The following is a 24,127-nucleotide window of genomic DNA, read 5'->3' on the forward strand; positions in this document are numbered from 1 at the left end:
TTTGTCTTGTTGTCTTGATTTCCTACTCCAAATAGATTTGCCAAAACCATTTCTCTGTTTAAAACATTTTGTAAATGTTTCCTTTTTTGCCTCATTGGATCTGTGTTTAGCGATTTGGCCCGTTATGACATTTCCGCTTTTCCTGTCATCCTGAAAGATGGATTTAATAAAAGTGTACAGAGGGCCTGGACTTTTAAAACAAGAGTGATGTTGATAAAACTCTCCTCTTGTGTTATTTCCTCTCTCTCGCTTTCATTATACTGCTGCTGTTTTTGGGTCTTTGGGGGTGGTGTGTGTGTGTGTGTGTGTGTGTGTGTGGGGGGGGGCTGCTGCATGAAGATTGATGTCTTCATTTTCTGAAATGCCCCGGGCCAAATTAACATTTATTGAGTTACATCCAAATTTTGCTTTTATGAGAGTCTAAAATAGGACCACAGCTTCCAAGGCAGATATTAAATGACGGAGAACGGCTTGGGACACGAAAACCCTTCATTGTTTTAGCTTTTATTGTTGATCAAGGTGGGGAGCTAAAATCGAAAAATAGGATCAGGTTCTAATTTGATGACTGCAGCATCTACAAACCAGGACTCTGATGGGCATTGTTCTTTCGCTTTCTGATGGGGGTTGATGCTCTATTGACAGTTGTTATCGTGCAGTTGCATAATTATTCTCCAACCTCAGGGGATCCATAACTCGCATCTTCACTGCAGTGTGATGTGAAGGCTGTGGCAGGTTAAGCGCCGCAGACTGACAAAGCAAATATTTGTGTCGTCTCTTTAAACAGGAGGTTTATTAGGGCAGCGGAGTGGGCTGCTGTCATTTCTCCTTCCAGACGCGTGAAAAGCTTTCTGTCATGTTCAACTTTCCCTCCCGGAGTTAATCCGAACTGTCGTGCTGTAGAATGCTCTGGTGGCATGAATTAGGACAGACGCTGAATACCTTGTTTCAAAACAACATTATTAAACCTTATTATTAAATAACCTCTGCATCTTCTAGTTTATAGACATCAAGTGCTTTCGCATTCCTGCTACGCAGAAAATGGAACATGCACAGCATAGCAACAAAACCAGTTAGAGATGTCTATAATTAGCTTAAGTGAAGCTGTACCTCTCCATCCTACACACACAGTGGAAAATTGGAAAAAAAAAAGTATCATCAGTGGGAGTTTTGCTATCAGTGTTAAATTGAGGGCTGCACATTTACTGAGAAGCTGTGACCAGTGAGGTAAACAAATAACATAACATACAGCTGCCTCAGATGATTTCTTAGACATTAGGGTTCCAATATGTGCATTTGACTATTTGCATTGAAAAGTTGAACAATGCGTTTGAGTTAAGAAGTTAAAACTCCATAACCATAGTTTTCTCTCTCTGATGATCCCTTTTCATGCCCATAGGAGTAATCCGTTTGTTCCGTGCAGGGCAACACCGCCTTTGAATTGGAAGCTGACTGTATCATCGCCACCCTTCGCCTGCAGAGCTGTGTTCTTATGAATTCCGAATGAAGGCTCGAGTAAATGATTGATGCCAACAGTTTCTCTTACTCTCTCTGTCAGACCCTGATATCTTTCTAGTTTAAGATCAGTCAGCTGGTCAAGGTTCTGACTCTGCAGATGCCTCTAATTTCCTACAACACAACAACAAATTTCTAGCACTGCCCTCTCTTTGCCTTTTTCTGTTGTCTCCTTCCTCAAACAGACAATTGGTTTCTATTGATTTCCTGAGCATCATTCCCAAGATGACTCATCCTTTTTTTTTCTCTGAGCGCTGACAGTCTGGCTCCATGAGGAAATGCTTTCTTTAGGTTTCCTGTTCTACTTTAGGTGATGCTTGTCAAGGTGCAAGGTCCCGTCTGGGCCTTGAGGCTCAGAATAGTTGTTCGTGATAGTAGGTGGGAAAGATTTATTGTGTATTCTTTCTTTAGGAGAAGTAACAACATCTTTAGTGGGGCTGAGGTTGGCAAGAGGTGCGCTGTAGTGCCCCTGAGGAGAATTTGGCCTTCCTTGACTGTTTTGTAAGCATTTGACAGGTGAAATAGTGTGGGAACTGCGGGGAGTGTTACTTTAAAATGCTTTTTGTTGCGCTTGTCGGGGATGTGGAGGTGCCTGGTGAATGCTCAATAGCTCTGTAGGAGCCGCTGGTGAATGGTTGAGTGCTGGGGAGAAAATGGCTTCCCGCAATAGTTGTGCAGATTGTTTCTGAGGCGCTTTTCTGTCGGGAAACTGTCCACATTTCTTTCCCCCAACTGCTGGCTCCCACAGAGGGGTTCAGAAACACTTCTTTTTCTTTTTGATTGATCAGACTGACATGCAGTTTGCCTGTTTCTCAGCCTGGAGCCAGTTGGACAGTCGCCCTATGAAGTGATGAGCCACATGTTTCGCAGAGGCCCAGCTTACTCGCTAACATCCTCGGCCTTGGGGAGAAAGACTTGCTGTGGCGTTTATTGTAATGGCACAAAGCTGCCTCACTGTCCACACTCATTTTCTTTGTTTTCACTGTTGGGTTCCATGTGTTGTGGAAATCTCACATGGGGTACAGTAAATCAAAATCAGTCGTAATTTCGTCTCAGGCAAATATGCTTCTGATCAAACCAATAATTGCTTTGTTCACTCGCTCTCTGAGTCAGATCCAAACGCCTTCAGGCTGGAAAGATCCAGCAGGGCTTTATTCAAAGGTGGAAAGATGGTTGGGCTAAGGCACAGCGATGGTGAGCTGCCCACGTTTTGATGATTGGGTTAGTGGGAGGGTCACATGAGGTCCTGAGAACCCCGAAAAATGTGGGGAGCTTCTTGCTGCCTTTCATGTTGATACACAGTGTGTCTCTGTGTGTTAACCAACAAGAGCGATGATAAAGTTTGAGGCAAAGACAAGTGGATGGGATAAATGCAGGCGAGGACTTTCAGGTAACAGGAACCAGCCTCTGATGGACAGTATATTGGATGGATAAAGGAATGTGTGCTCTGAGAGGAATAGCTTGTGGTTGCTTTTAGAGACAGAGAAAGTAAAGCAGAGAGTGAAGCAGAGTGAGGGATTGTTCAGAGCCAGTGCCTGGCGAGGGCCATTGTTCATCCTTCCCTTTTGAGCTGAAGGAGACAGGAGAGTTTCACACGCCACTCGCAGGCATCCTGCTGGGCAGCCCCGGAAGGGGGCTATTGCTGCCGGTAAAGAAGGCCTGGTCATAGGGATAAATTACTGTGAATGGAGGGGTCTGTGTTTGCTGTTTTCTCCTCTTTTCTAAAAGGAGCCAGAGAGGGAAAGAATTCAACCCCAACCACAGGTTGTCCGCTTCGCTTCTGGAAAGCCTCTGCCTTCCAAGTCACCAATTTAACATCCCTCCACCCCCATCGCCCTAAAAAACTCTCCGCTCTCCCACCGCCTCTGGAATGCTTCAGGGGTTTGTTGTCCCGTAGGGTCCAGGGTGGCTGTCCTACAAGGTTTCTAAACATTTAAGATCTTCTTCATTGGAGAAGAGGAGGATAGAAAATGAATCCAAATAGGGCTGTGCGATATGACCAAAATCTCATATCCTGATATAAGACATCTATCTTCCCGATAGAGCTGGGCGATATGAGATTTTTTCATATCACGATATGTTTTTTTCATTTCAGGCGATAACGATATCTATCACGATATAAGCCAAATAACTATATTTGTAAGATTTAAATGTGCCGTTGCTCACAAATAAAATGTGAAATAATCAGCAGCTTGTTTTTATTTAAATATTTATTTCCCATAATAAGTTCAACAGGGTAGATGTACTTAAGGAACATGAGACTTTTTCAGATAAATAAAGGCAAATATTGCAAACTACACAAAAGGCAGCCGCTAAAGCGTTTAAGTTTCAAAATAGAACAAACGAAACAGACTAAATTGTCAATTCCACTTAGAAACAAAATATTAATTCTAAAAATAAATCTTAGTTTGTTTTACAGAAGAACAGACAAAACTGACTAACTTTTGTCAATATCAAATAAACTGAGAACTAAAAGGAAATTCTCAATCTCTCCTTGTTGTATAGCTGAGCTTTTCAAACAGTTTTAACAGTTACTTTAGTCTGACAAAAGCCGAATGACGAATTAGCGCTTCCAGTCAGAGACTGAGGCTACGTCCACACGTACACGGGTATTTTTGAAAACGGAGATTTTCCGTTTTCGTTTTAAAAAATAATCCCGTCCACACATAAAAGGCAGAAATGAAGGAAAACGCTGCTATGAACATGCCAAAGCAGCAGGTGGCGCTAGATTCCTAACCGTGCAGAAATGTTGGCCAATCAGAAGTCTAGAAGCCTCGGTGGGAAAAAGTAAACAAAGCTGGGGCATAGAAGCAGAACCGAGTCGTATGTGTGGAGGGACTAACTGTGTGTATATGTAAGCATTTAAACACTGCAGAGAGTAGAATTAACAGTAACAGTATTGTAGAAATTCATTTCACCGAAACAATAACGTGGCGCACAGTGTGACGCATGCACCAGTTTATTGTATTTCCAGACTTGCTTTCGGCACAATTTACAGTGCACGCTACTCTGTTTTTTGTCAGACTTGAAATAGCCGAAATACCTTCACACTAAGGAACTTCTATGGCTCTTCCGTTCGACAATCTCTCCGGCATTGGAGCCATCATCTGTTTTCTCTTCGGTCACGCTCGGTTGATTTTTCTAGTCGGCACACTCATTTCCTCCATTACGCGCTGGCTCCATTACCCGCTGGCTGCTTCCCAAACAAACACACGTGCGGCTTGGCACTTGTGCTGTACGTAACAAGTCACGCGACGTGACGCTGCGGCTGTGATTGGTTCGGCTCTGCGCTACTTAATTTGGATTGGCTGACCTTTTTTTTTAAAAATTTTTTTTTTAAGAGGACAAGAGCGGCGAGGTCTATCGCGATAGCTTAATTTCTCTATCGAGTAAAAGTTATATCGCGATACATATCGTTATCGTTCTATCGCCCAGCTCTACTTCCCGATAACGATATAAATCACAAAAATTTAACATTTTCTGTAAATTCTGTGAATCTCGGGCAGCTTGACTTGCGTGAAGTGTTTCCAGCTGGGCGTCATGTACCTGGAGTCGAGTGTTTTAACTGATGCATGAAACTATACATTTTTAGACATAAGTTTAATGGCCACTGTTTGTGAGTATTTATTACACGGCATGCTGTGGGGAAAAACCTTTACCGTCGTTGTTGCTAACGACAACGCATAAAAACAGACGCTTGTCCGTCTGTGGTGTGGTTATATTAAATATAAGAGAAAGAGAGAAATTAATATAGCCACTACAGTGACCATCAAAACGATGAAAAAATATTGCCGTAAACAGTTTATTTTGCAACACCACGAAACAAACGATAGTGTAAAATGAAACGATATATCATCTGATATATATCGTTATATCAAACAGCCGTAAATCCAAATGATATTCAGAGAATCGCCGATATTGTCAACAAATTTTTGGCCTACCTAGTGAGAGTATGATTTTTACTTAGTCTGTCTAGTTTACATCAAACTCTTTATTTCACTAATAACTAGAGATTTCATTGGCTGGCGCAGACGCTGAATGATATCTAGAACCACCACTGGTTAGCCTGCCAGTATGGCAATGTGCAACGGGAAGGGCCTATGTTTACTGAACTAAACTTTCAAAATAAGAGCATTGATTTATTGTGTAATAAAACCATGGATAGTGTTATTTTCTTGGATGGGGGGGGGGGAGTCCAGCTGTTTTCAAATCTGTGTTGACTAGTATGACTGGTAATCAGAGATTTAATTGCCAGACTGAGTCTTGCCCAGAAATAAGTGTCTTTTACATGTGTGTCTTTGTTTGAAGCCTCCTAATATGGCAGCTCACTTTAATGGCCGACCACTGGAGTGATGTAGAAAACAAAGAGTTGAATTTACGGAGTCTGGCAAACTCTCACTCGGAGATCTGAAATTTTACAAGCCCAATTTTTGCCCCAAATCCCAAATGTTAACATCATAGAGGCTCTGGTGCCAGTGTGGGGGAGGTTAGTGGAGCCCTTCATGCTGCGTCAGTTTATAACTGGATATTACAGAGCTGGACCCCAGCGCCTGCTCTCCTCATCCAGTCAAAGCCCATAAAGTGAGTTACAGCTTGCCCACATGGAATAATCTCCTCTTATTACACTTATCCCTTCAGTGTGAGTTCACATTCACAGACATGGACAGAACTGAGCTGCTAATACTGATCTGGCATGAGGCACTGCCTTGAAGTCTGTTCGAGAGAGTGCTGTGCTTGTTTGGTGCGTTACACATCTCAAATGAATGTTTGTACAGATGACAAAATTAGCTGGCACTGGCTACATGTGTAATTTATTCAGGTGCTCTGATGTGTGCAGCGGCAGAATTAAATGGGGCATGGGTAAAATATGATCTGCGTGTACAGTTTGATGAATTGGGGGTGTTGCACAGAAGGGTGAAGATCAGGTGTTTTTCTCCAGGCAACTCGTGTAGCGCAAAGAAACTGACTCCACTGGATTGGATGTGATCTCGTTGCATACAAGCAGAAATAAAAATATGTAAAACTTCTGCTGAGAGTTTTCAGACTTTAGACAGCCATTTTACGTCGTCCGCATATCTGAGTATATTCTGCCTATACTCTGGATTACCTACAACGGTGGGTTCAGCTATTTTGATTTGAGCTAAGTAGGGTCTGCCGCTTCTATTGGCTGGAAACATGGAAAGTGGATCACTTGGTTTAGCTTCAGGGTATTTTTTTTTTGTTTGTTTGTTTTTTCAGATTTGCATACTTTGGTATAGATATGTTATTCTGTTAAATTTTGTTTTGAGTAGTAATGTATGCACCATGAACACAGCACTGGCCGGATGTCATTCTGTTCCCCTCAGGGCCAGATTTTGGCCCTGACGTCCTGTCTTATCTCGTCTTGGCTTCAGTTGCCATTCCGCAAATATTTAGCGAGTTTCACAACTTGGTGTACTGTTTTTCACCTGACAGATGTAATATAGTACTGAAAAATTCCTCACGCTGCCAGAGTCCAATCTTTGAACTTTGTCAGGAGAGCTGTGAAACTGGTACTGAAGAAGGGTTACTATTTTCTTAACCATCAAACCCTAGTTCTTTAGCCAGCCAATGGCTTGAAGGCTACCAGTTTAAAATGCTGTGGGTACTCAGGAGCCATGATCATTAAAATATTTCAGTTGATTAACTGTTGAATTGACTAATGAACACTGGTAATAATGCCAACTCAGAGGCCTGTAGGGAGGACCTCTACATATAATGATTAGTGGAAAACCACATATATACTGGAATGGCTATTAAAAATTGAACCCCGGCTAGCAAATGGAACTCTTCTCAGGAAGGAAAGGGGGGCTCATTTGATGCTGTGACCTGTGAATCACTGGCAGAGGCCCCTGTTGGGGGATTTTGGTGTTTGGAATGAGTATGATTTGAAGTGTGTGTGTGTGTGTGTGTGTGTGTGTGTGTGTGTGTGTGTGTGTGTGTGTGACAATGGGAAGAGGGGGGCATGTCAGTTGGCCAAAGAGTCAATCTGTGGATTAGAGCAGGCTTGGACACCAAGTGCTAGCTCAGCACATTACCCAGCAAGTGCAGCGTTCACAGCCAGAGACAGAGCTCAGAGCTCTGCTGTGTTTACACTGTCGGACTTGACACATGCATGCACACATGCACAGACGCACGCACATTCAAACAGTCCTATCGGTGCTAAAGCTACGACACGATTTTATGCTCTCACTCTAACTGCAGCGATGCTCTTTAATCTGTAGACGTGAGAAACTGCTGAACCTTTTCTTCAAACCTGTCATTTAGTGCCAGAAAATTATTGATTATACTTTTCCAGGTATATTTAACCTCTCATTAACCCCCCCCCCCCCCCCCCCCCTCCATTTTCTGAGAATGAAAACCTGCATGATTGGTCTACTAGTGGATACTGCCGCTTGCTTTTATTTTGAAGGTTCAGTTGCTCCTATGTAGCTAGCCTTGGCCCTTCTCTGTAGTTTCTCTCATCCTCTGACTTGATGTGCTCCACCTGCACCAGCTTGGATTGCAACTGCTGAACGACTTCACGAGGGGTTCCTCAGAGCTGACCCCGGCTGCAGAGGAGAACAAAACTATTGTCGCTAGCTGCTGGTGGAGATGGCATCCAATGAGAGACAGGCAGCAATTATTGATTGTTATTTCCACAGGAGCATCTTTTTATATGATTTCAATTATTTGAAAGCACTGCAAGTGCCCTTTCTTTTGTGCAACCTTTTCATCTCAGCGGAATTGTTCACACTGCTGCTTTTAAACAAGCCAACCAGATTTTCACTCTCTGTGTCTTTGCCCTCCTCTATGACTCCACACACAACACTGTTGCTTTCTCACCCACTCTTCATAAAAACACCACAGGAGTCCTCCCACACAGGCCTACAACTGTCAGACCTGCAGCTCTTCTTCTGCCTTGCCTGTGTTTCCACCATTCTGTGCAACGGCTTCATTATCACCGTCAACTCCTTTCAGCACACGTGTGTCACCCTTGTGGAGAAACTCTCATCCGGTTTCCCATCAAGCCTCAAAAACATCTTTGTAGTGAAGGAAATGGAGGTTGTCCTGATGGATTTTTCAAGTGTTTTTGCTTTGATTACTGCACTGAATCCTTATGTCATTCAAATCCTGTACATAACACATGATATATGAACGCATGCACACAGTTATTGGGACCCCAAACCACATAAGTGCAGTGCCGAGCAGCCGGAGTCCTCACAGTACGGTTTCAGCCTCAGAAAATGAAATGTATAGTACTGCGCACACTCCCTGTAAAAGGAAATCTCCTTTTCTCTTTTTCAGTGAAGAAAACAAACTTACATGTATCCTCCCCCACCTCATGTCCACTCACATGCCTGTTCAGCGGCCGTCCACTCATCCCTGGCCAAGAGAGTTATCTTTGAAGTGACTTCAGAGGGAGACTGCCGACTGGCCTTGCATGACACTGTCTGTGTGTGTGTGTTTGTGGGTGAATGTACTGTACACAGCTTCCCTCTATAGCCTTTAATTTATAAAACTTCACCGGCAACAGGGTAATGTTCACTGTGTGTGTCATTAAGTTGAATTGGTTCATTTTATGGGAATGAAGGACAGTATCCACCCACATGCTTTTAGGTGACATGTAGTTATTAGGCAATGATTGGCTAAGTGTACACACACACACACACACACACACACACACACACACACACACACACACACACCCTCTTGCTGAGTTATGTTATAAAAAAGTGACTGAGAGCTGCAGTGTGATAAGACTGGTGTTATTAATGAAAGTCTGAGATGAGCAGGCGCGAAAAGAACCCCGCTGCTGGACCAACTGCCTCGTTTTCAGACAGTCCTGCCTGTCTCTGTGCGCGTGTGTGTGTGTGTGTGTGTGCGCGCGTGTGTGCGCGCGTGTGTGCGCGCGTGTTACTGAGCAAACCAGGAGGATGAGCTGGTGATGACGGAGCTGTCCAGAAAGATTTGACGTCAGCTCTAAGCTTGTTTGTCTGCTACTTTGTTTACATACTCGAGTGCACAAACTGGATGTTGACAGCATTTTAAGCTTATAAAGCTTTGCATATATATGACTTCTCAAACATGTTGTTCCCCACACTTGTTTTTTCCTTTCCCCAGCACGGTTCAACATGTGTTGCTGTGGTTACGGCTTGCCACATCAGGGCGGTCTGACCTACAGTCGGCAAATTAGTAGGTGGAGATGAGCCGATGTTAAGGAGAGGTACTGGCAGGGATGATGAGCTGTTCGGCATCATGAAGCCAGGTCAGCATAACCCGGAGCCATGGTGACCACAGAGAATTCAGTGAATGTGTTCTTTGAGTGTTGGTAGCAGCTTTACAGCTTCCATATGCCGTGAAAGAGAGAGATCCAGATCACGAGAAAGGGCTCATAGCCTGAGGTACGCAGTTTATATTCATAAATGCACCACTAATCGATTTCTTTCTATGAGTCTAAAAACTGAAAGGTAATAAATCCTCTGAGAATGATCATCAAGTCTTTATGGACCATTTTGAACTTTTTAAGTGTATTGTTTTGGTTTTACGGGCCATTTAATGTGCGGTTCAGTTTCACCACTGTCATCGGCCGTGTTTTCAGCAGCGGCCGCAGAAAACAAAAAGTATGAGCCACCTGTCCCAGACCAGACAGCGGAAAGTTACCAGATAGCCAGAAAAGTGGATGAGACCAAAGCGGAGCTGAAAGTGCAGCTGTTATCTGATTTACTATCATCACATGGGCAGGAAGAAGCTGAATTGATTGTCTGCGTGACACCCTGTAACAGCTCGACCAATCTGTTGTACTGAAGAAGCTTTCCTTTTGCAGAAAGGTGGGAAAAGAAACAACGCTTTCTAGCAGCAAATATTACCGTAATTCCCGGACTGCAGAGCGTACCTGATTAAAAGCCGCATGCTCTAATTTTAGAAAGAAAATCAATTTTGTACTTGTACAGGCCGCATCGGATTTTAAGCCGTATGCGTTTCACTCGTAATATGAGATATTTACACAGAAATATTACACGTGAGGATTTTTAACATTTAATTTAATCCGTAAGGTAACATAAACGTTATGGTAACATACAAAAAATGCTTTTTTTCCTCGAACAGCGCCTGTAACACGGCTACCTTTACTGATACATACGTATACTTAACACACAAATTACGTTGCTTATGTTTTTTTACGCAACAGTGCACAAACAACATTACAACGTCTCTTAACAACCGGTAAAAATATATACCGTATATATACTACTTATCAATTTTATTGCTCTACTGTTACCAGGCAAAATGTTTTTGGCCGCATGGGAAAAAAAGGCATTAGCCGCACATCAGTATAAGCCACAGTGTTCACAGTGTGGGGGAAAAGTAGCGGCTTATGACCCGAAAACTACGGTACTTTTCTGCTCTGATCTTGTCTTGTTCACAGATTATCAAATTATAGACATTCAGATTTTTTTTCTTTTAAAGGTAATAACCATCTGGTTGAATCTGTAGAGCGTGTAAATTTGATTTATGTTCTTTCAGACACTTTTGTATTGGGATATAAAGCCAATTTAAATAGAAGATGGGATTGAAATGGGATGAAATTAAAACTCGGATAAGCTTGTATATGCTAGAAAAAAAGATTACTTACTGCAGAAATATTACTGTGTACTAAGGATGGGTCATTTAGGCCTAGGAAAATCCGAATATACTGATAATGAAGTTTGTCTCCCTCAGGAAGCCAAAACAGCATTGCAGCTCTCTTGTTCTCTGTCAGTCATGAATGAGAACCACTGCAGGTGAACAGCTTTTCCGTGTATGCAAGCAGTCAGGCGTCTCATTCTGTCCGCAGTCTCACGCGGCGAGGAGTGACGAATGCTGGACGCTGTTGGCCGACAGCAAGCCGGGACGCCAGTTGTGTCCATTCTCAGTATGCAGTGCTGCGCAGTGCTGCATGAATGTGGCCAGTTTTGGATGGTTCGGGCTGAACAGTTGCTGACACGCTGAGTCGCAGCTGTTTCTCTCTTAAGCTGTGCTTTTACAGCGCGGCACCAGCAGCCGAAGGGTGGCAGGAAGAACAGAAGACGCACACAAAAGGCCGGACTCCTTCCTTGTGCGCTCCCCTCCTATACTCTGCATCAGATGATTCACCCCCACCAACCCCCATCCCTCTGCCCAAACCCAATTTCCTGCTTATCACTTTTTTACAGCCACGCACTCGCGCACTGCAAAAAAGATACCACGCCGACCCTCCAGGTAGACTCCAGGGAGGTCCACGCCTAATTAACTGGCAGCCTTTTGACATTGTTCAAAGCATGTGGCCACCCGCTCTCCAGGCCAGAGTTACCATTGTGTGTTTTGGCCCAACTGCTCTCTCTTCAACACTTCACACTCGTCATTGAGCTATTTAACAACAGCAAATTGTAAAATGGTGAAACATAGCTTGAATATACCACCTGGTTAGATCTGAGGCTCTCGCGCCACCCCAGCTTCCGGCTCGGTCCTTGCTGTAGGTGGGTCTGGGTTTAAACATGGCATCCACGTTGGTTTGTGGGATTTTGTCTGTGTTTACCTTTTTGGGGACCACCTGTCTTGTTCCATACCAGGCCTGTTTAGACAGTGTAAGGCCATAGTGACCGGCAGTGGAGGATCTTTGGTGGTCTTTGGTTTCTTTTTCTCTGCCTGCGGTCTTTTTTTTTTTTTTTCTTTCCTGAGTCACAACTCACACACTGGGCTCTACCAGCAGCAGGTGATGGGAGAGATTAATTATCTGTGTCTCTGCTCAAAAATGACTGTCAAACCAATCCACAGAGCGGGATATAGCTTAAAAATATCTACATGTACATTTAGACCAACATCTATCCTTGAGTAACACTAAACAAAGCAAAGCTTCTGCTACACACACACACACACTCACAATCACCCACACAATCACAGTCACAATCCAGATTCTCTTTGTTGGAAACCTTTTGAAAGTCTACAAGTTTGATAATATCAAGGAATTTCCCTTAAAAAAAGTTGATACTGGTTTTGGAGCTTTCTGTGTCTGAAACTTGTTGCTATCAGTTTTCCAAACTCACATTTCAGGTGATTATACTGTACGTGCTCCTCAGCCTTTATTCAGATGATGTATTGTTGCTAAACTTGTGCTTACAACTCAAAGTGATCCTCTGTCTTTAGAAAACAGCCCAGCTTGTGATCTGCTATCTGTGTGATTCATCAGAGGCTTGTCATGCTGGCGCTCTTGAAAGCACCGGCCTGCTAGGCCTGGCTGCTGCATAGTGTTTGTGTTTGTTTTGTTACTTTTTTTTTGTCTGCAGCCTTACATAACAATCTAGGGGTGATGATTCCCTCTTTATTTTCCTGCTAGGTTCACCCTCTCATTATAGACGGTATAAATGTCTTTTTGTATGCCCTCTGACCGAGCATTTACCCGTCATCATAAGCCTCATCGAGGAACATCGGCATCTTCTTCGCTTCATACATTTTTGGTTTTAAAGTTGTGATTACTTTCACTGACGGGGTTACACGAACGTTTGCTGTATTTACTGGCATTTAACCCTTAAGATTTTATTTTTTCCATTTTGCTCCATGTTCACATCAGTTCACAGGATGAACATTAGATGACTTGATTTTCTGGTTTGATAGCTTTGTGTGTCAAGGGTATTAGTACCATAAAGCACATTTGCTACACCTCAGCAGTGTGACTTTTTGTTTGTGACATAGTGTTGGCAACATTGTAAAACAACGGCTCTTATATTACAGGAACATGTGATACAGTCTTTCCTTCACCAGAACTCTTTCAGTCTATAGGCAGTTTTTGTCCAGTCTGACACTGAAATATTGAAGATGTTACTGTGTCTGTATCTGAACATTTTCTAGACTGCCACACCATCTAAGCCAGGGGTGGGCAATCTCAGTCCACGAGGGCCGGTGTCCCTGCAGGTTTTAGATGTGTCCTCGAACCAACACAGCTGATTTAAATGGCTAAATTAGCTCCTCAACATGTCCTGAAGTTCTCCAGAGGCCTGGTAACGAACTAATCATGTGATTCAGGTGTGTTGACCCAAGGTGAGATCTAAAACCTGCAGGGACACTGGCCCTCATGGACTGAGATTGCCCACCCCTGATCTAAACGGTTGGAAATATGTGAGACTGTGTAAGACAGTGTGGTTGATTGCTTCCTGCTATAGTCAATAAGTTTCTTTGGCTGCGGTTGAAGCCAGTGACCTATGCTTTTCAAAGTATGTTTGACAAATGTGCGGCCTGTGATGTGGTTTCATGTTGACAAGACTTCTGCTCCAGCTCACACACTTTAATTTAGCTCAGTACAAGCCCACACTCACATCTGAGTAAAATACGCATAAGCTTAACGCTACAAAGCCAATATAAGTGATCCGTGTCAACCTGAAAAGTTTAACACGGGGAGTTTCAGACCCCAGTCTGTCCAGCAGACAGGTAGTCTGTCTTTGATAGCCCCATTTTGTTTTTTTCTGAGAGTAAATGTCCCACTCCTAGGGTCTGAGGACTGTAGGAATTATAGAGCATTCATGAAAATGAAAACAAATGTAACAGGATGTAAATGAAGAGTTGTCTAGCAGAGGGTAAGGAAGAGGGGGGAATAATGGAGGTATCTGAGGGGAAAGTGTGAAGAGGAGATGATGGAAAGACAAGAATGAGGCGAAAGAAAGGGAGAGAGGGAAATGAAAAGAAAGAGGCCATTAATTTAGTGCTGTGGGAGGGATCTGAAGGTTACTGAGCTCTCTCTGCCAGGCCCTCCTGGGTTGACTGATGCCTTTGTGAGGAGGCCAGGAACCACACACACACATACGCACACACATTCGTATGCGTGCTCCAAGAAACTTTGGGTTTGTTGCGGCAGGCCAGCTTCAGCAAAACAGACGTGTACATACGCACACACGCGCGCACGCACACACACACACACACACACACACACACACACGCACACACGCACAGATGGCCATTAATGGGCTTCAAAGTGAGAGCAAAACGGGAAACCTTTATTTATTTCCTCCCCTGGTTATGGTTTGCTGTGATGTGTCTGAAGATGTGGTGTCTTTTTTTTCTTCCTTCTTTTCCTTTTTTGTGGTAGTAAATCTTTATTGTTTATTGGTATACAGATGCCCAGTGTATGACATAAAAGGATAGTAACTGATATTTATATTCGATCCATCTAATCAACCGTGTTGCAACAGAGATAAATTGAAGATGTTTTATAGATCAAAATTTTCTTTGCTTTTTTTAAGTTCAGTGTAGATTTTATTGGTTATTTTGTAGTTTACTTGTAGATTCTGAGCTTTACAGTATAATACCGTCATCTGCTTACTACTGTATTTTTATTTTAGTATTTCCATGTTATTTTTTCATAAAAATGTTATTACTATTTAATATTTTAATTGCTGTATGCCTATATTAATAAAACCGCCTATTCCCGTGCTTAACAATGTTCTGAATCAGCATGTCTACATTCAGTGTACCGTAAATATAATTCTTTTTCCTTCTTGGACCGCCACAAGATACAAGCTTTGACATTCTCTTTGACTCGTGTGTGGGACCACTGGTGTATTCAACATTGCAGTAACCACCCTAAAAATAAACTGGCTGCTGTGATAAATTGCTGTAGCGGTCACACTGGCAAATTGCTAACTAAATGTAAGCTAGCTAAATGCCATGTAACTGAAAAAAAATATTGATGAGTAAATTATTTGAAGTATAACTTTTGCACCTTTTTGCAAAAAATATGCAAAGGTTTTTTGCACTCGGCAGTGTGCAAGTTTCCACAATTGAAGCAACCGCCTGCTTGGTTTGCTATAATGTTGTCCCCTGCTCTTTTAGATGTTTTGTGTTTATTTACGCAGGGATATTTGAGGGAATGTATAATTGGGTGCACTGAAGATGGAGACTCAACTCTGACTTGAGAGAAAAGCCACGGTATATACTGTAATGCTACATATTAGCTTGGTATTACAGTTCAGTGTTCAATTGTGTTCTGAATAGAAATGTAAATTTCACATTTACATTTCTCGTATGTTATTTGCATATTTATTTATTACTCTTTTTACAGCATATGTTTTGTAACAATAAAAGTTGAGCTTGTTACAAGAGATTGGTCATAAACACTGGAAGGCTGTCTCAGTCCACTGAATGGGGATTCAATAGTTCAGAACATGCTCATTTCACTGATAGTCGACCTAAAAAGAAAAACCTAAACATAATAAACTTCAGTCTTTAGTCACATTTTAGTGATTTCTCTGTCAGATGAGTAAATTGACTAAATTATCAGTTTTTAGCACACAGAACTCATCAATCACTTTGTTAATCATTAGTGTCAGTACAGTCCAACAACAATGCATATTTCACTGTCAGGGGTTTTGTTTTGTTTTTTGAGGAAGAAACTTCAGGGGGAAAATTTACTCAGTCACTTGTTGATGCTTTTAAAAGACACCCATCCTACTTATCACAGAGGATTTCAGTTGGAAACACCACAGGACATGTGTACACATACAGATGTTCTAAACATCATCGCTCTCAGGAGCTGAAATGAGTCAGACTTTCTGTGTATCGTAGCTTGTTTTGTTGTTGTTTAGCTCACTTTAAACTTAACAGTAGACTTTACTCCCCGAGACTCTCTCCCGCATATTAAGCCCAGTTCAGCTGAAAGCAACACGTGGCCTCTGCATCACCACATAGCTTAGATATTTCAGTAAGGCATATGTGTTGAGAGGAGATGGTCTCAGCTTTTCAAATGCACAATCACACATCCTTGAAAAGTTTAATTACTCTGTCATTTTGGGAGCTGAAAATCTTCGAGATGCTTGGCCTCGCTGACTTGATATAACACGACCCTTTTAGCTTATTTTACTTTATTCTATATCAAAGTGGTTTGTGAGAGGGAGGACTAAAGATTTGCACGTGAAACCTTTTCCAAATCAAGGATATTAAAACACTAAAAACAACAAATATATTCAGTATGTGTTGAATAACTGAGTGACTAACCATTGCAGTGCTGTATGTGTATACCAAGGCACTGATGTGCTTCTGTTATTTCTGCAGCTAAGGAGCGTCTTTTTACATGAGCAGCACAGTCTTTCGATCACTCTGTAAAATAGATATGACAGATATCAGAGCATAAAATTCAGAAGCAAGGTTATACTGAATCTATTCAGAGTCCTAGTTTACTGTGTTTACTGTTAAAGTTTACTGTTGAGAGTTATGAAACAGAAAATTACATTAAAGTGAAAGAAACTGTGTTTTTGTTTATAACAAAAAACTGTGGCATTCTCAGGCTTTTATCCAACATACTAAGCAGGGAGCAGCTGAGGAGTGTCAAGATTAAAGCGAGAAACAAAGCAGGAGGTCACGGGCAGGGATAAAAGTCCCTGTCTCAATACTTTACAGTTATTATGTATATCTGGCAGAATCATTTTGTGGTAATATGAATTCCAGTGCCTGAGTTAACCTGAGCATGTGCGATAAACTCTAATCTTCTCTTCGTGTGTGTGTGTGTGTGTGTGTGTGTGTGTGTGCAGGAGTTCAGGGCAGCACTGAGTGCTCATGTGGGAGGAACCACTTTACGTGTGCGGTCAGTGCATTCGGGGAGTGTACCTGCATCCCAGCCCAGTGGCAGTGTGACGGAGACAACGATTGCGGGGACCACAGTGACGAGGATGGATGCAGTGAGTCTTTGTTTCTCACTTTATTTTTTTTTTGCTGTTGGTATCATCCTCAGTTTCTCTTTTCTCTCTCTGCTTATTCATCTACCATGAGGAGGAAAAAGAAACAGATAAATAAAATCGCATAAAGACTCAATGACCGTGTTAAACTCACCTCATTGATGGGCACGTGGTTGTTGATGAGGAGGCATTGAAGTCAAAGCACTGCATGTTTAGTAAGTCGCCTGTGACAGTAATCCAAGTGTGTCCCTCTGAGTTTTTCATTTCAAAGACACTGTAAATTTGCCAAATATATTTTATACAATCTGTCGGTTTTTAAGTTAAGCGTTATTTTTTTATACTTACCATAAAATGTTTTTTCCTCAAATGCTTTCCTTAGGTAGCCAAACTTCTGAAATCTTAACAAGCATCTGAAGAAGATTTTTACCTGATTATTAAATTAATTGAAATAAAAAGACATTCTCAATACTTTGAGCACTTGAACATTTTTGATACTTTTCTTAAAACATTTCTTTTTTCCATTGTAATGAACTTGTATTTACGTAATTTGTTGTAATGTAATTTCCCTTTTAAAGGTTTAATTTAAATCTAGATCAATTTTCTAAGCTGTTACATCAACCAGAGTGCCAGATGCGGTTCTAAAGAGTAAATCAGCTATTCCCGACTGAATATTATGCATGAGCCCCATGAGCAAGGCATTAAAATCCCATCACTTAACCAAGACTCTGGTTGTTCTTGGCAGGTCTCTGGCACTAATTTCACATAACTGGATGACTTCTGAATTTTTCTATAAATGTAGAAATGTTCTCAGGCAGAGGCTTTTTTTCCCTCCATAAAAAGTAAAAAAAAATCTGTAATTGAACCCATATGGATCCCATCATCACCCGGTGAAACGGTGAATGGGTCACTGGTCAGGTGGGGTAGTACTTGTGAGCCAGACGCTCTGCTTGGTGTATGCCCCGTGCAGAAAAATGCTTGAGTGACTTTTGGCAACAGATGAAGTTTGGCTGGAGGGGAAGTCTTGGCAGCTGAGGCAGACAGGAGTATTCTCTTGTAGAGCATGTCAGTTTGTCAAGTGGAGGAGATCTCCACAGCATTTTTTTCTTTTTTTAAACACCGGTGTATTGGTGTGAAATGTCAATGCGAGTCTTCTCTTTTTCTTTCTCCTCGCCTGCTCACAGCGGAAAAAAGCAAGCTGCCCTTTTATTTGAGACTTCCCCAACCTCCTTTAGAGCTGCGTGGTTGTGTTTGTGTATGTGCTGATATGCTTTCTCCATCAGTCTTCCTCTGTCATATTAAGCTAGTTAGAGGTTGGGAGAGGCGTTATTGATCTCTGGCCAGTTGAATATTCAGTGTGTCAGATTGCCGTGTATTGATCTGCATCTTGTTACTTATTTAAGGAGACGCATGGAAGCAGCTGACAGATATCAGAGCATCTAGCTGGACCTTTCTAATCCATTAGTACTGTCTGATCGATCCTCTGCTCCACCGCTCTGTAGTTCCACGCTGGTTCTCTTGGATTCTGTCCAGTCAATATCATAATCGCAATTCTCATATCACATAGATTTTGTATTGTTGTAGTAGTCAGCCATTAAAAACCGTAGATACTGTCAAGCAAACGCACCGCTTCTTCTTGCTACTGCATCCACTAGATCAATGATCACATCACATATCAACTTAATGCAGTTCAGTTTTCCAACAGCGAAGACTACAAATCATGAAACAAAGTATCACTTTTTTCCCTTGATATATGCCTGTATTTATAGTTTAGAAACACTGAATACTTTATAATATTTAGAATCTATTTTCTCCTTGGCACTGCAACAAGTCTTAACAATTATTAGACTTTTACTTAAGTCATGTTGTGTTAGCACTGCAACAGATTAGTGACCTGTCCAGGGTGTACCACGCCTACCTATGTCAGCTGGGATAGCCACTAATTTATTTCTATAGCAACAACACACTTTTGCAAGATTCGCAACATTGCAAGGTAAAGACCCTACAATAATACTATTTCCTCCTTCTTTGTGTAGGTTCCTCCCTTGTCAATTTAGGTTTATTTGTAGTTTATTTAGCACCTCTGCTCAGCCTGCTTCAGTTTCTCTAGCAGCTGAAGCCGGTACGACTGGTCCAAACTGCTTGATAACTGGAAGAAACGCATACATCCATGGAAAGTTGCCTACTTAAATGAACACTTTGAAATAACACATAGTTGATGAGTTGTGTTAACAAGAATGCGTCCTGATTGGCTGCGTCTCCACTAGCACCGCAAGTCGTACAGCTTTAAGCGATCACAACTCCCAAATTCTGACATTAAATTTATTGTTTCATCTTTATTGAAATCTGATCTGTATTCCAAATATCAGACGAGAGTACATTCATCAAAGACAGGCGCTTACACTCACTCCCTCAGATAAAGAGCATATTTGTCTTAGAGTGTCTTCCAGTTCTGAGATTATTGTTCTGCTAACTAAATTATGCATTTTCTCAAGTAAGTAAGATTTCAACGACTTTTTGAAATGTAATAACATATTTTTGTGTGGCTGAAAACCCCACAGTGCAGGCCACTTAGAAGCAAGTGTTTGCACGTGTATTTGTGTTCATGTGGCATGTAACGCTGCCTCTACAGGGAGTGCAGAATTATTAGGCAAGCTGTATTTTTGAGGAATAATTTTATTATTGAACAACAACCATGTTCTCAATGAACCCAAAAAACTCATTAATATCAAAGCTGAATGTTTTTGGAAGAAGTTTTTAGTTTGTTTTTAGTTTTAGCTATTTTAGGGGGATATCTGTGTGTGCAGGTGACTATTACTGTGCATAATTATTAGGCAACTTAACAAAAAACAAATATATACCCATTTCAATTATTTATTTTTACCAGTGAAACCAATATAACATCTCCACATTCACAAATATACATTTCTGACATTCAAAAACAAAACAAAAACAAATCAGCGACCAATATAGCCACCTTTCTTTGCAAGGACACTCAAAAGCCTGCCATCCATGGATTCTGTCAGTGTTTTGATCTGTTCACCATCAACATTGCGTGCAGCAGCAACCACAGCCTCCCAGACACTGTTCAGAGAGGTGTACTGTTTTCCCTCCTTGTAAATCTCACATTTGATGATGGACCACAGGCTCTCAATGGGGTTCAGATCAGGTGAACAAAGTGGCCATGTCATTAGTTTTTCTTCTTTTATACCCTTTCTTGCCAGCCACGCTGTGGAGTACTTGGACGCGTGTGATGGAGCATTGTCCTGCATGAAAATCACGTTTTTCTTGAAGGATGCAGACTTCTTCCTGTACCACTGCTTGAAGAAGGTGTCTTCCAGAAACTGGCAGTAGGACTGGGAGTTGAGCTTGACTCCATCCTCAACCCGAAAAGGCCCCACAAGCTCATCTTTGATGATACCAGCCCAAACCAATACTCCACCTCCACCTTGCTGGCGTCTGAGTCGGACTGGAGCTCTTTGCCCTTTACCAATCCAGCCACGGGCCCATCCATCTAGCCCATCAAGACTCACTCTCATTTCATCAGTCCATAAAACCTTAGAAAAACCAGTCTTGAGATATTTCTTGGCCCAGTCTTGACGTTTCAGCTTGTGTGTCTTGTTCAGTGGTGGTCGTCTTTCAGCCTTTCTTAACTTGGCCATGTCTCTGAGTATTGCACACCTTGTGCTTTTGGGCACTCCAGTGATGTTGCAGCTCTGAAATATGGTCAAACTGGTGGCAAGTGGCATCTTGGCAGCTGCACGCTTGACTTTTCTCAGTTCATGGGCAGTTATTTTGCGCCTTGGTTTTTCCACACGCTTCTTGCGACCCTGTTGACTATTTTGAATGAAACGCTTGATTATTCAATGATCACGCTTCAGAAGCTTTGCAATTTTGAGACTGCTGCATCCCTCTGCAAGATATCTCACTATTTTTGACTTTTCTGAGCCTGTCATGTCCTTCTTTTGACCCATTTTGCCAAAGGAAAGGACGTTGCCTAATAATTATGCACACCTGATATAGGGTGTTGATGTCATTAGACCACACCCCTTCTCATTACAGAGATGCACATCACCTAATATGCTTAATTGGTAGTAGGCTTTCGAGCCTATACAGCTTGGAGTAAGACAACATGCATGAAGAGGATGATGTGGACAAAATACTCATTTGCCTAATAATTCTGCACTCCCTGTATTTGACTGATTGGATTGAGGGAAATGGATCGTAAAACCGAGAAGAGAAATTTTTATGTTATTTAACAACATTTTCCAAGTTGGTTTTCTCGACTGTTCTTGATCTGCAGGTGTGTGTGTGTGTGTGTGTGTGTGTGTGTGTGTGTGTGTGTGTGTGTGTGAGACCGTGAGAATCCAGAACGACAGTAGCCACACAGATAAACACAGAAAGATACATTGTCCTCCCTGCAGAATTGTTGCATTATAGTTTGTGTTGTTTGAACCTTAACTAATTTCTCAGCAATTTCCAGACAAAGCAGAGTTCTCCTGAATCACGCTGGAGGAATCTGTGTGTGTGTCTGTGTGTGTGTGTGTGTGTGTCTGTGTGTGTCTGAGAGAAACTCATGAAGATGGGAGTGGAGGCAAAGTGGCCTAGTGGACTGTGCCTATGAAGCTATCTGTGTAAACGTCTGATCAAATTACAATTTGGAGATCATGTGGAAACTGCAGTTCAGCTGTGGCTGTCTGTGTGTGTGTGTGTGTGTGTGTGTGTGTGTGTGTATCTTGCACTTGTGTTCCCCCAGATAAAGTTTCATAGCTGCACAGAGACCAAAGAGAGAGCAGAGGGGAACACAGGGGACTAAGAGGAGCATGTAAAAATCCTTGTTGTGGTTGTATGCGTGCGTGCATGTGTGTTGGATAAAATATGTGGAGTTGTGAATGTCAGTGCTGTAACTTTAGGAGCTGCTGTTGCATGAAGGTGAGAAGGAAATTGACTTTACAGCTATGGGTCTTCTCTTCACCTCCCATTACTTTGGCCTGTTTATACTGGACCATACTGGGGAGGGTGTGTTATCATAAATTTCACCTTTTTTATAAGAACACTTCTCAAGTTGTACCAGTTAGTTTGCAAGATTTGCTGCTTCACTTGCCTTTTATTAGGTTGTAAGTTGGGGCATTACAAGTAAACAAAACGCTTAGTTACAGCCTGGTACAGGAGATGGTTTTGACCTCTATGGATATTTTGCCCCTTTATAACTGCTCTGAGTGGGGGAGTTGTATTACTCATTCACTTGGATACTGGCATTGACTGGCATCTGGATACTTGGAGTCATTAAACAGGATTTGTAACTATTATTAAAAGTACACTAGTCAACCCAGTCAGGTACCAGAAGAATTAAAAAAAAAAAAAAAAAAACACTAAAGTAACCTAGACAGCTCCTGCCTCTCAGCTTCTCAGCCATGTCCCAGAAGCCTTGTCCCTCATTGTGTTCTCCAAAGACTGTTTCCTGGCTGTTTTTCACAGATGGAAAGGTTGTGTCTATATTTCACATCTGGTCGCATACTGAATTGGTTGCATAATAGCAATAGAATTGGAACATCAGCTGGTAAATCAAGTCGAGGACTTCATCCTCGGTACTTTTTCGCAGTGACAGTCTGGTACAAATGCCCACATTAAAAGAGATACTTTCTCTGAAGTTGTACTGCTTTATTTTACCCACAGTTATTCAGCTGTAAGTTTAACAGGTTTGTAAGTGGCGATCAGTAAATTAAAGTCTGTGCTAGTTTCTCAAACTTCAGAATAAAGACAAAATATCTGCATGGATGATTTTGAGCTATTGTGTAGAAATGATCGTAAAACTAACTAAAGATTTAACTAATAACTGAGCATGATTATGTTACATGTTCAAAGTGGGTGACTATTATGACAGTGTCATCAGAGGTGGTTAGTTGAAGAGCATTTTAGTGGGTCGCACATCTCAATGCCAGGATACTAATTAGCCTTGATGAAGTTTAATGAAGGCATAACTCACAGACGTTTAATCAAATTAATAACACCCCCATTCTTTCATTGACAGAGCTGTCTGAGCTCAGGGGGTGTGCTCGTCTAAATGTGGCAACATAGGCACATTTTACTATGTTTGATTGCAGGGTGTAAGTATAAGCTGTAAGAAGCATGAAGTGCTGCTCCATTGGAGGAATGTGTTTGTGTTCTTGCCACTCTAGTTTCACATCCATACAATCACACAAGAGAAGGAAGGGCATACTTTGTGAGTGTGGTTCCTATGGAAATGGCTGTAAGGGCTTATTGTGTTGAAGGTTTTCACAGTTAGATGAGGGCAAACTGAAGCAGAAAGTGAATAAAGAGGAAGTACATCATAATATCTGAAAAGAATGACACTTGCCTCGTGTTGAGGTCAGCGCGTTCACCTAACCTTCCTACTGCTCTCTTCATAAATCCACTCCCTACCTCACTGAAACTCTTGTGTCAAGAAGTGAGGGGAAGAACCTATTTGATCCTGCTTTTAAAGTTTTCAAACCTTAGTTTAGGAATTCGGAAAAAGATTTAGGAGGAAAAAAAAAAAAAAAAAGATTATGACATTTATGATTAGTTTTAAACTTTGGGCATGCACACAGGCAGCATGAGCAATGATTAAGGAGACATTAAAGGGGACTGGGTCATATTCTTGAGGGGGACCAGAAAGGTGCAGCCCTGTGGTAGAAAGAAGGATTCAGTGCCCACAGAGGCTACAGAGACGCACGTGTGTGCAGTCCAAAAGCCATCAGCAAATTGCCCATTTAGGAAGTCTCCTTGTGTAGCTCAATTGCTGACTGGTTGGAAAGTAGGCTTGAAAACAAAAGGAAATGATGGCAGGAAAAAACAAAACCATCATTGTATATTATCAATTTTTCAGGGGCTAAGCTAAACAGCTAACAACAGCATAAACATAATCAAGGATTGCCCACATTAGTTGTTGTTAATATTTTAGA

The 24,127-nt window shown here is 41.8% G+C and overlaps 2 protein-coding genes across 3 annotated transcripts in view; one reads left to right on the forward strand and one right to left on the reverse strand.

The window, feature by feature from the left end:
* The window catches only part of LOC309708055 (uncharacterized protein), a gene marked incomplete at its 3' end in the record, with an annotated part of 236,146 nt that extends 231,186 nt beyond the window's left edge, over positions 1-4,960 (reverse strand). Inside the window, exon 1 of the transcript XR_014277157.1 lies at positions 4,556-4,960. The remainder of the gene's footprint in view (positions 1-4,555) is intronic.
* The window catches only part of lrp4 (low density lipoprotein receptor-related protein 4), a 106,957-nt gene that overhangs the window by 29,599 nt on the left and 53,231 nt on the right, over positions 1-24,127 (forward strand). For both annotated transcript variants that reach the window (XM_082535156.1, XM_082535157.1), the window contains exon 2: positions 17,043-17,189. In XM_082535156.1, the coding sequence (XP_082391282.1) occupies positions 17,043-17,189 (147 nt within the window). The remainder of the gene's footprint in view (positions 1-17,042; positions 17,190-24,127) is intronic.

This window comes from Aulonocara stuartgranti (assembly GCF_965226115.1).
Source record: "Aulonocara stuartgranti genome assembly, chromosome: 1".
Classification (NCBI taxonomy): domain Eukaryota; kingdom Metazoa; phylum Chordata; class Actinopteri; order Cichliformes; family Cichlidae; genus Aulonocara; species Aulonocara stuartgranti.